At 38.5% G+C, this 13,001-nt stretch overlaps 1 protein-coding gene across 1 annotated transcript in view; it reads left to right on the forward strand.

The window, feature by feature from the left end:
* mov10l1 (Mov10 like RISC complex RNA helicase 1) overlaps positions 1 to 13,001 on the forward strand; it is a 56,878-nt gene that overhangs the window by 9,170 nt on the left and 34,707 nt on the right. The window contains exons 6-8 of the mRNA XM_056264805.1: positions 1,153 to 1,293; positions 8,257 to 8,472; positions 10,806 to 11,003. Of these exons, the coding sequence (XP_056120780.1) occupies positions 1,153 to 1,293; positions 8,257 to 8,472; positions 10,806 to 11,003 (555 nt within the window). The remainder of the gene's footprint in view (positions 1 to 1,152; positions 1,294 to 8,256; positions 8,473 to 10,805; positions 11,004 to 13,001) is intronic.

Consider the following 13,001-nt stretch of genomic DNA (forward strand, 5'->3'; position numbering starts at 1 on the left):
GTATTTTTACAGCATTGGGTGAGATTTTTTGTTTCTTGAGAAAAATGAATGCCTATCTTGTATATTTATCCAAATGAGTCAATATTGCATCAAATCACAAGAATTAAATTAAATTAAATTGAAATCGTGAAATTTGTGTCAAGCAATAATAATAAAAACGTAGCTTGCCAGAAATTTTACCATGTAAACATTGTAAGATTGTGTATGTGATTTAATTTAGATTAATTAATTACAGAGTATGTAATTAATTAGATTAAAAATTTTAATCGATTGACAGCCCTACTTTAAATACATCACTTTACATGGGAGTCAAACCGGTAGCTTTTTCCCCTAAGCGCACTAGAGGGAGGAATGAGTAAATAAACCAAATCAAGGGAAAGAAATAAGAGGACTGTCTGTTAAAATAAAAGTGTGCAATGTATTAAATGAATGTTCATGATTCAAATATAATTTCATAAATTGCGTGAACGATTATAACCAAAAGAGTACCATGTTGTTATGCATAGTTTAATACAAGGAACATGTATGACTGGTAACAAAAGGACATGTAATAAGAAGCAGCCTGAGAACCAACATCAAATCATATCAGTAATATGAGAAAACGAACACTTTAGCAGACTGTTATGTATAATGTGAATGGAAAAAATTTAAACTGTCAACAGTTTTTCCAATGACAGTCCAGAAACCAATCAAGTACCAATCAGCGTCTTTAAGGGGCCATTCAGCACAAGTGTTGGAAAGCGTTCAACCTGAGCACCCCTCTCCAAACAGACATGGAGAATTACATCATTAATCCTAAATTAAAACAGTCATGGAAAAGTTTGTTCTAAGAACTGATTTTATCAGCCGAGTACATGAAATAAGGAGATCAGTTACCCAGTTAAATGTAATTACCGAAACTTTAAATTTGGTTTCGGTAAAAAAAAAACTTAGGACATCACTATTTAAAATATTACATTCTTGGCTTTTTACCCTGTGCAATATTTGTTGCTTTGTTTCATAAGAGAAGGAAACATAAAAGACAATTCACTCTTTTTACAACAAACCAAACTGTCCTAATCGTGTCTAGGTTGAAACATTAATTCACATGATCACAGTCATGACTCCATGACTCTCTCCCCTTCACATCTTCTCTCTGTGTGTATTTGATAGTCCAAACCCCTCGGAGCTGCAAATGCCCGACGCTGAGATCCACAGTTTGCTGGAGAATAAGGGTGGGCTTCAGGTCAGCCAGGAAACACACTTTGGGCCTCTCCTACTGGGACACCGCAAGGAGCTGCTGATCTGGATCCGGTGAGTTCACCCACGCACACATGTTAGGTAGTTGTTTACCAAACAGGGGTGACTTTGACCAAAAATGATATTGATATTTCTGGCATTTTGTCAATCCAGGTTTTTTGTTGATCGTAATAATCAGACAATATTTTGCAGTGTGTTTCATGCTGGTATCAATGATTGACTGGTTGCTGACGATTTTCATTTTCTGAGCAGTGGTCAGTTCACAGCAGTGTAAGAAATTAACTTTTCCATTAAAAGGCGATATTTTATCACCTTGAATTGATTTCCGGGGGAATTTTTCCTTTACCTTTTGTTACATTTAATCAATACATTCAATTAAAATAACAAGACACTACAGGCTGATATCAAATAAATCAAATCTGAATATCAAAATCCATTTTTGCACTGCAGAAGGGGCACAGAAGCTGCATTTAGATGTGTTTACACTATAATTACAATAAAAATACAATATAATTACAATTGCAATAAAATAAAGATTAATGTTTTAAATACATGTTAAATATTAAAATATGAAATTATTTTTATTAACCTTTTTTAATGAAATGATACTTTAAATATGAAGCTGCCAGCATGTGGCAGCAAATCACTGTCTTAATGAGTCACTTAAAGGGATAGTTCACCCAAAAATGAAAATTAGCCCATGATTTGAGACACCCCTCGCTGCAGCCTGTAGCACGATGACGTAGCTGGATGGTCCAATACGTATTGGATGGAGGTGTGTTTTGCTGACGTCATATACGCATGCTCAGTGTCGATCTCTGGGTTATAATTCGCATGCGCTGGTTTTAAGTGACATATATGCTCAATATTGTACTGATATGATGTTCTAACCTGTGTAGTATAGTACTGCTAAATAGTAATTATTGATAAATAAGTAATTATTTACATAAATGGGATGCTTATCCGAGTTTCACACATAGGCTATGCAAAATAGTTAATTTTACAACATTTTAAATCGCATGATTTCAAACCTAAATTTGATAGATTAATAGCATGTCCTCAGCACCGCAAGTTTTATTTTTTAAGCCATTTTATTTTATTCAGGTCACATTTGCTGTTGAGTGGAAGCAAAAATGAATCAAGTAGCCTAATTGTCTTTGTAATTTTAAAGGTACAATACAATAAAGTCTGTAAACATTTTAAAATACCAGTACACATTCAAGGGAAAATGCAAAAATAATAACAGCATCAAGAAAATAAATCTTGTCAGATGTAAAAAAAAAAAAAAAAAAAAAATAAGTGCTTGATATTTTGCCTGGTAAGAGTTCCTCCTTTAATGGCTATAGCCTACTCATTTTTCCACAGTGATCTGTAGCCTACGATCTGTAGCCTACGAGTCTGCAATACATAGGCTATAGAAGCTTGTTTTCGCCACAGAGTGAGAAATAAAAAGGTAACTTTTTATCTAACTATACTCTGACTTTTTATCTCAGAATTAAAGTCGCAATTGCGTGTTATTAAGTCAGAATTATGAGATATAAACTCGCAATTGCGAGGCTACTTGAAATTCTGGCTTTATAATAGGACCTACGCAAATTGGAGATATAGGCTAAAGTCAGAATTGCATGATATAAAGTCGCAATTGTGTGTTATAAAGTCAGAATTGTGAGAGAACTATTCTGAGGTAAAATTTGACTTTATAACTCGCAATTGCGAGTTTATATCTCACAATTCTAAGAAAATATGTCAGAATTGGGAGATATAAAATCTTAATTATGTGTTATAAATTCAGAATTGCGAGAAAAAAGTCAGAATTTCGACTTTATAATACCAATCGGGAGATATAAAGTCAGAATTGCATGATAAGTCGCAATTGCGTATTATAGCCTAAAGTCAGAATTGTGAGATATTAAACTATTCTTAGGTTAAAAAAATAAGTCATTTTTTCCCTTAGAATTTGACTTTATAATTCGCAATTGCGAGTTTATATGTCACAATTATGAGAAAAAATGTCAGAATTGGGAGACGTAAACTCCCAATTATGTAGGCCTATTATAAATTCAGAATTCTGACTTTATAGCACGCAATTCTGACTTTATAACATGCAATTGAGACTTTACATCTTGCATACTGACTTTATTTCTCAGAATTGTGAGATATAAAGTCAGAACTGCGTTAAATAAACTCGCAATTGTGAGGAAAAAGTCGCAATTATATATTTTTAAATGTTTTATTCTGTGGCGGAAAAGAGCTTCCATACTCAAGTGACCATTTATATTTAACTTTATTCTTCTTGGAAGATCAAAGCTTGTGCGATCGTTCACCAACTCTCTTTACACCTACTCTAACTATAGAATCAATTCTTAATGTGCATATGAACGCCATCAGCGTTTATCACAGGTTCTTAAACATTATTTAAGAACCGCTATAAAGCCAAAACAATCTAATTTACCTTAAATTATATGTTTATCTCTGCTTTGAAACAATCTACATTGTTAAAAGCGCTATAAATGAAGTTGACTTGACTTGAGTAGTGCGCATGCGTCTATGACGTCACTAAAACACACCTCCATCCACTACGTATTGGACCAGCTACGTCATCGTGCTACAGGCTGCAGCGAGGACCTCTTGCATGATTTACTCACCCTGAAGCCATCCTATGTGTTTATGACATTCTTCTGTCAGACGAATACAATCAGAGTTATATTAATAAACGTCCTGGCTCTTCCGAGCTTTATAATGAGGGTGAATGGCTGTATGTCTCTGAAAGTCCATTAAAGCGCATCTATTCATGATTAAAGTGCTCCACGCGTCTCCTGGGGTTAATAATAATAATAATAATAAACTTTATTTTATATAGTGCCTTTAAAAGTAGTATTCTCAAAGCACTTTACGTAAAAATAATGAAAATAGAAAGATATACAACAGTCTAGGCAGTAAAAACAAACAAGCAATAAAAATAGAAGGCCGATATAATAACAAACACAGCAATCACACGAATCACATAAAAGCCACCCTAAAAAAGTAAGTTTTAAGTGACGATTTAAAAACTCTAAGGGATTCTGCATTCCTAATCTCAGAGGGCAGGGAATTCCACAATTTAGGAGCCAAAGAAGAAAAAGCCCGATCACCCATAGTTTTTAACCGTGTTGTTTGGACAGTTAAAAGACCAGCTTCAGAAGATCGTAAAGCACGTGTAGGAGTGTAGGGGGTTAAGAGCTCACACAAATATTGAGGGGCCAAGTTATTCAAGGCCTTATAGGTGAGCATGAGAATTTTAAAATCAATACGAAAACTAACAGGAAGCCAGTGCAATTTTTCCAGGATTGGTGTAAGTTGACCCACGCCCTGTTTAGGAGGAGGAGGTTTTTTTATTCACATACATATACATATATTCATATGCACTTAAAATGAAACCAGAGAACAAAAAAGATGATCATGTATGTGAACTGGTCCCCAAAGAAGCTATCTAAAGCTTATACTTGGGGGCCATGACAATCAAAAAAGGAAAAAAATAAAGAAAATAAATAGAAAAATGTGTGGCCATGCAAATAAACATTACATACAACATTCGTACAGCTAATGATAGGGGATCCCATTTCACAAGTACAGTTTTGTTTGACAGTTTACCTTGAGATTATAAGATTAATACCGACATACATGCATAATGAGAAATAGTACATACTTCAAGAAGATGAATACAGACTCAATAATTGATTCTTGAGATTTTGCTTAAAATAAAGAAAAGAGTGTAATGTGTAATGTGCTCCCTTGCACTGGTCCCAGTCAGAACCCTAGCAGCCGGATTTTGTACCAACTGTAATTTACTTAGGGTAGCTTTAGAAACCCCAGCCAGCCAAGCATTACAATAATCAATACGTGAAAAAACAGAAGTGTTGATTAACTTTTCAGCCACTAATAAAGGCCTTCTGAAGTGAAGCGATGCGTTAGTGTAAGAATTTATTTAATGTATCCATATTTAATACTTTATCGACTAAAATAACTAGCTTCCGGCAGACGTCCGTACGCAACGATTTACGCCAAAAGAGTAACACTTGAACTTGACGCACTACCCAATAAGAAACAATAGGTTAGCAGTTCAATTGCAGCCATGGAAACATTTGGATTCTTGCTGAATGAGAGGTATGTCATGTGAGTGTAATTTGTCTTACAGCATTTTTTTTTTCTACTTTACCACAGTAAAAAGGCGAATATAATAGACCTGATACCTTTTTGCTTGCACATCAAATTCTATTTAACACAGTTTGTGCTGTTATTATGGTAATGCGCGTCAAGTTTATTTGTATAGCGCATTTCAGACACGCTTGGGGTTTTAGTTTTGCTTTCTCTGGCTGCACAAAATCAACCATAGCCTAAATGTCTTGACACTGCGGAAGATTAAATTCGCTCTTCTTCAGACCATTTACATCAAGTGTCAGTTGCTTGGAACATCAGGAGAAAACATGAAGATATCAGAAAAGAGATGGTCTCTTTCCTGCTTGTGTCCCACATCCCTCTCAAAGCGCAGAGCGGTAGGCTATATGAAGCGTCTTTGTCGGAAATATAAAACAAATGTTTTTGAAATAATATGTAATTTATATTATTTAGGTTCCCAATATTTACTGATATTTATTTCAATGTTGTGTGTTGTTTCACTGACGGAATGCTAAAATAAACACGCGCCTCTGTTACCAAACACACACACACCACCCGTGTTGGCGGTGTCACCGCCGGTAGTTTGGTCCATTACCACCGCGGTGGTAAAAAACTGACTGGCTAACAAAACTGCACATCTGGAGGCTTTATGACCTGACCTTTATGACTTCTGTTGTGGAACACAACAGGAAATGTTTAACAGTATCTGAGCTGTTTTTTTCTCTCCATACAATTAAATAAAAGTAACCCGTATGACCCATGCGCAGGAAAACCAGGATTGGCATTTGCTGTTGTGTGTGGTAGTGATGCGCGGGTCGGCTTTTTTTCCAACCCGCGGGTCCCGCTTTTATGAAATTATTTGGCCCACCCCAGCCCGCACCGCACCACTGTATCTAATTTTACAACCCGCCCCGCACCCGCGACCGTTAAAGAGGCTATATGCGTTTTTCTGAAATTTAAACTCGCGACTGACACCTGTGGCCAAAAAAACAGAACTGGTCTTCCTTTCTGCTCACTCTCGCAGCGCGCGCTCGTACGTGCACACTTCACTAACAGCATTTACAAGTGAACTGAAAACAACACAGTGCTATTTCAATGAACACGTATTTTCATTTTTATCACGTATTACCTTTTCAGAAGAAAGCCATTTCTGGGTCACTTCGTATCTGAGCTCCCTCCAAGGCTCAAATGCGAAGCCGATGTTCACTTGATTTTAGGTTGCCTTCATAATAACTGGCCAGGGACAACAGATGAAAATTAGCCTGTTGAGCTAACTCTGGCTCATTTACAGTTATTTTACTGTTAATTAATGAGCACTGTCCCTGTAAAATAAACAAATAAATGAAATGAAAAATGAAACTCTAACGTTAGTCCTTGCTCGGCACCGGTCGCTCTCAATCTTCGATCTTTTTCGGCCACTTGTCAGGGGTTTAACTTTTTTAGTCTTCTGTGGAGTTACTGTTGGTGTCCGAGTTGTCCTGGGTCTCTTCTGTGTATTCGCAAAATCCATTGCACTGCTTGCGAGGGTAGGCTACTTGCTGACTAGCGGTGGTGGCAGAGTGGTCTGAAACGTTTAACATGAACGCGCTTGACGTCACATCCGCAGACAGCGCGGGAAAAATACGACCCGACAGAAAATAGGAAAAATAAGATACAGGCTTATAGGTGCACCCACTGTGAGCGGACAAGGTGTCAGTATGCTCAACAGGAGATGTTTGAGTCATAAATGGTCAAATAAAAAGGCTATTGTTACGTTTATTTTGGGGGGAAAGTTCCATATAGCCCCTTTAAATAGACATACTACTAGGCATTGTAATGTAAATGAAAACAGCCTTTATTTCAGCCTGAAAGTGCTTGGAAACATCGCCCTGTAAACTGGCAACAAGAGACGATTATGAATCATAAATCAGGTCATATGATACTAATAAACATTTTCAACATTTACAAAGCAGCGTTTGTATTCATCTAATAGGCTAAACCATTTTTTATTTCTTAGACCCCCCACAAATATGTCTTGACATGCTTGAAGTGCCCGTTTTGTGGCGCTACTGTTTACATTTTTCCCACGAGTTGCACTTCAGGTAGCCGATCTAGTTAATACTGTTGTCTCCTGCTGCAACTATTTCTGAGAACAGCTCCGAAACATTAGATTTAGCGGCCTAACCTTATTTTTCTTTTCAGTTTAATCAGGTAAATTCCCGACCTCAATTTCTCCCGCACCTCGTCTTCCATCTTCACTTTTATTTCTCCGTTGTTGTTGTTGTTGTCGTGGCTGGCGGCGGGAGCTGCGGAGCTGCTTGGCGCGCCGCTTTCGTGACGTGTCACGTGACGCCACAGGTTTGGGGACCTCACGCAAGTTAAGTTGCTACGGCATTCGTATTGTAACCTTATCAAATAACCTAATAAAATACGAAAATAGATATTCCCAAATATTTAATATAGGCTGGAAATTGCAAGCAACATACATGGATTAAAAAAAAACAATAATAATGACAGCGCCCCAACCCGCCCCGCAAATAAAGTGACAATTTCTTTACCCGCCCCATCCCGACCCGCGGGGTCCACGGGTTACGAGTCGGCCCGCGCATCACTAGTGTGTGGCGTGACTGATTGCGCTGCACCAAATAAGTAAAAAAATATATGAGAGCAATAACATTTTGCTGAACTTCTTTCGTTTCCAATTAAAGAGAGTCACTCACTGAGTGAGTGATGACATTTCCTTACTAGGTGTGCTGCTCCTTTAATGCTTGAATGCCTTTATTACAGTAATGTGACAGAAATAAAAGGACTACATTGTGACATCTTTGCATGAGTTGGAATGGATTGCTCGTGATGCTTCTGTTGCTTCTCTCTCTAAAACAGAAACACGGGCTCAGATAGTCACAGGCTGAAGTGCTGTGAGTTTGCAGGATGGGACTCAGGCCAGCAGTTCTGTCTCGGTTCTGTGTCTCTCAGCAATGGCAAAACTCAAGACATGCGTGGTGAAAGCAGGACAGACGGAGAAGAGGCTCAAGCCCTGCGGATGCTGGAGATTGAACCCGGAGAGAAGGTGTCCGTGACCATCAGCTGTCAGGCCAAGTGAGGGGGTTTTAAACGCATTAACTCACTCAACATCCCCTTTCACACAGCGATCCCGGTAAATTACCGTAAAATTGCCTGAACGACTTTACCGGTAAATTCAAAAATGTGTTGTTCACACAAGCAACCGCGTTCTGGCTTTTTACCGGTAATGGTCCATTCACACACCAGCTCCAAAATAGCGTTAACTCTGTGATGTCATTTATCGGAAGTGACCTCTAAAGTTGTTTACAAATCTCTTCATCAGCCCGGACGAGGAGAAGCGCTTTAGTTTCGGTATCACTCCAATTTGAAGACATTTGTTAACAGTGCTGAGTAAAAAGTCATAATTTTATGAATGGCCTAGAGCCGTTTCTCTTTCCACGGCTTCTGATTGGCCAAAAGCACTTCTTACGTCAGTGCGTTCTGACCTTGTACGTGCAAAATACAGGTAATCTTCATTCCCCGTTCACACAGCGCATATACCGGTAATTTACTGGTAATGTTACAACTTCCCTTTCTACTGGTAAATTGCCGGAACCAATTTACCGGTATATTTGAAAAGGTCTTGTTCACACATGATCTGTTACCAGTAAAGACTGCATGTGTGAAAGGGACTTTTGTTTCTGCATGATATATTAGAATAAAATTGAAATCTTGATATGGCTACCACATAATGCATCATCTGTGAAGTTTCTCCTCCAGGTCAGGCCAGCGGGCTTTGTGTCCACCATTAGCTTTAGTCACATTCATTTCATCAAGTTTTGTTGCACCTTTTCGCCAGTCTCGAACCAATTTCTCGCTTGCACCAGTTTGCTTTCTGCTGCACTAAACTGAACTATGTAACTTGTGAGAGTTTTAGTGTTATGATGAGGAAGCTGGGATGTCAGGTGAGCTGGAACTGGTTTGTTTTTCATGCGCATAAGTGTATTTTGCATGCTTGACTTCAATAGACCTTAGTCCGGTTTTGTTTTAACACAATAAATGGAAAAAAATGATCAAATATTTATTTCAAAATGAACAGAAACCTTCAACTGACGGTGTTAAAAACTGACGGAGTTGACAAAGGTCCAACTAAAGTTACAACTACAACTGGGACTGCAGAGACTTCAACATTGTTTGTTTGTAAAAAAATATAAAAATACTAAAAAAACTTTCAGGACTATGTGTCCTACTGTGAGATCCACAATGAGCAGGAAATAGGAAAGGGGTCCTCGGAGTTAAAGATGACCATGACAGCGCCTGATTTATTCAGAATTATAAAGAAAAATCCTGACGGAGTTGGCACAAACTGAGGACACAACTTTGAAAGGCAAAACTGTTGTTTGATATTACAGATCTCTGCCTTTAAATTGAAATGTATATTTTTGATTTTGTTCAATTTTTAAACACTTTGTTTGGCAGTTTTACATTGACCTCATGCTGAGGACCATAGACTGTAAAAAAAGATGGATGACACCCCTTCACTCCCTTCCATTGGTGAAAACTGAAGCCGCCAAAGTCCTAATATGGCGCTGACATCTTTGGGACCTGCTTCTGCACAGCATGTTTTTAAAATGATACTAAAGAAATTATTTAAAAATAATAATCCAGTATTAATAATCCAGAGTATCCAGATTTCCTTTAGATGCAAGTATTTTTATTTTGATGAATTTCTTTATTTTTAACAAAGTTCTAAAGTTGAATAATTCCAACAGACCTCATTGGTTCTCGTTCACGCACATTTGAGCTTCTTCTTTTCCTTTCAATGGAGGTCGCTGGTTGGCAAACCCACTTGAAGGTTCATACGCCACCTACGGCACGACACCGGCATGACAGCTGATGTAAAATAAAGGCTCGGGCTTAGGATAGTCAATACCGATCAGTAAAAAAAAAAGCTTAATCGTCCCTGAGGAAAACTCAAGACTACAATGGAGGCGTTTCAGGGAGTTCAGAAACACTGACGCTGATATAGAGAACTCCCGCTGGAGGGACTTTGTGCTTTATTACTTTGCAGAGCTAAACAGCAACATTACACTCTAAGATAAATATGTAAAAAAAACATAATAGGTCCTCTTTAACATTTTAGTAGTTTTGTTGTGGGCTTTTCTTTCTTTTTTTAAATATCTATATACAGTTTTTATTTATTTTAATTTCAGTTTTGGTTATATTAGTGTATCGCGTTAAACTAAAATGAAAATGAGAATAATTGCTTTGGCAGCTAGCTGAAGTAAAATACTTTTTTTTTATTTCAAGTAACGAAAGTGTTTTTTCTTTCATGGTTTTAGTTGACTATAATAACCCGTGTGTGTGCAGGCTGACGGTTGATACGGATGGTAAGGTGTTTTAATGCTCTTTGGATGTGTTTGCTCTAGAACTCTGGGCCGCTCTGCTGAGCTGCTGCTCCTGCACTTCTCCTCGTTCACCATCGCGAGGCGTCTGGAGGTGTCGGTGAGCTGTGCAGAGGAGAGTCTGCTCAAACCCAGCATGCCCTACACCGCTCTAACAGCAGTGCCAGCGCAGCCGAAGCCCGTCCAGGTGCTCACGGTCACGGCTCCTCCGGCTCCCCTCAGGTGACGCTCGCCGATCTCATCCTGAACATCCCTGATCGTCTGCTCAAACGTGTTTCCTTTCCTCCTTTAGCTAACTTCCTCAGTGAGGTTCTCTTCAGACTGGAAGCTGGCAGTGTCTTTAAAGGGGTCATATGATGGTTCTAAAAAGAACATTATTTTGTGTATTTGGTTTAATGCAATGTGTTTTAGGTTAAAAAAAGTCATTATTTTACACATACCGTACATTACTGTTGCTCCTCTATGCCCTGCCTTTCTGAAACACGTCGATTTCGTTCTGAAAAGCGTGCTGTGCTCTGATTGGCCAGTGATTCAGTGCATTGTGATTGGCCCGAATACCGTACGCGTGTGACGGAAATGGCACGGCCCTTACAATATTTGGAACATCAGCTCCCAAAGCAACATTGGCAGGTGATAATGTCGGTACTACCTTATCAATTCGAGCCCGAATCTAAACCTGAAAATGCAGATGATCAAACTGATCCACCAACTTTGCCAGCGCGACTGGACCAGAACGTATCAGACTGGTAAGGTTTTATTTCATTGGGGACATAATTACTGATTATAATGACTTACTGTCTTTTTACGCGCCGCGAATGGGGGGAGGACACTATGTAAACATAAAACCATGTCTGCGTTTGTGATCGTAGAAACGACAAGCAAGCGCTACTCCATACTGATCAAAACTCGCGTTTGAATAGTCAGTAGAGAATTCTTAAAATATGAAAACTTACTTACAGGCTTTGAGTCATAAGCGCCAGAAAGTTTGCAAAGATGAAATTGCGCCACTTTTTTCTAATTGTGTCCTCTTTTGGAAGGCCAAACAAAGTAGTTTGGCTTTCGCCACGAAATCACAGTGTCTCCACGACATGGCGGCAACAATAACACAGCGAGAATAAAAGTTACGCCGCCTTTCTTTGCGTTACATTTGAGCGGTATTATGAAACTCTGCGCGCTCTCCACACACTGACGTAGATTTGTGGGGTCGTGTTCGAATGAAGCGTTTTAGGAAGGCGTGGCTGAGCCTTAACTTTTGCAAAGAATATCTCTTTAGGTTTGAGACTTGAGCTTTGTAACTCTGCAGATCTAATACATGCACAAATGGCTACATAACACACTAAAGAAACAGGAAATCGCATCATATGACCCCTTTAAGCTATATATATATTAATTATAAGTAATTTGGCCTCTCAAACTGTTATAAAATCAAAGACATTATGTCTAACCAAGTTGCGTTCAAAATGTGAAGTTGACAAAATTTGAGCCCGCCAAAAGGTTTTAAAGTACCGATGGTAACGCAATGTCGAATTTCAAAAGTTTCGCAGTATGATTTTTTGAGTGTTTACGTTTTTTAATATTATTTATATTGATTACTAAAATATGTGATATGTCTGAAAAAAGGCAATAGAAAGTGCGCCAAATGATCCGCTTACGGCACACTGACAATTTACAGGTTAAACTTCTATAACTTATTTTTACGCTTTCATTTCATTTAAACTGCTTATTCTACAATAACCTGCTGATTGTTCTCTTTAAAGGTGCAGTATGTTATTTCTCAAAGTCGTTTTTTGAACATTGTTGATATTTGAAATCAACCCAAACAAACACCCGCCTCCAAAGCTCACCCTCCAATCCTATCAGCCCTTTCTCGAACCCCGATCGCTAGCGTGCGTTAAACGGCATTCTCTAGCAGTCGTCAGCCTGCTCAACTCTCACTAGCTGTCCTCCGTTACACACACATTGCAAGAGTCAAAGCAACCCCCGCGTCTGTTTTCAGGCCTTCCCGCTTCTCTCTCTTCTAATATTAACGCAGGTCCTAAATCTCTTTCCAGATCATAACCCTTCTTTTTCCAGTAATATTCTTTTGAGCTTTTCTCTTTTGTAATGTCTCTCAGCCATCTCTCTTTCTACAGTCTTCAAATCTCCCTCTTGCTCGTTCTCTCTCCTCCACCGTCGAACGCCCCCTAATGCTGATTGGCTACACATTTGTTGTTGTGTCGG

Source organism: Rhinichthys klamathensis, unplaced genomic scaffold (genome assembly GCF_029890125.1).
Source record: "Rhinichthys klamathensis goyatoka isolate OS25496 unplaced genomic scaffold, OSU_Roscu_1.1 h1tg000011l_1, whole genome shotgun sequence".
NCBI lineage: Eukaryota > Metazoa > Chordata > Actinopteri > Cypriniformes > Leuciscidae > Rhinichthys > Rhinichthys klamathensis.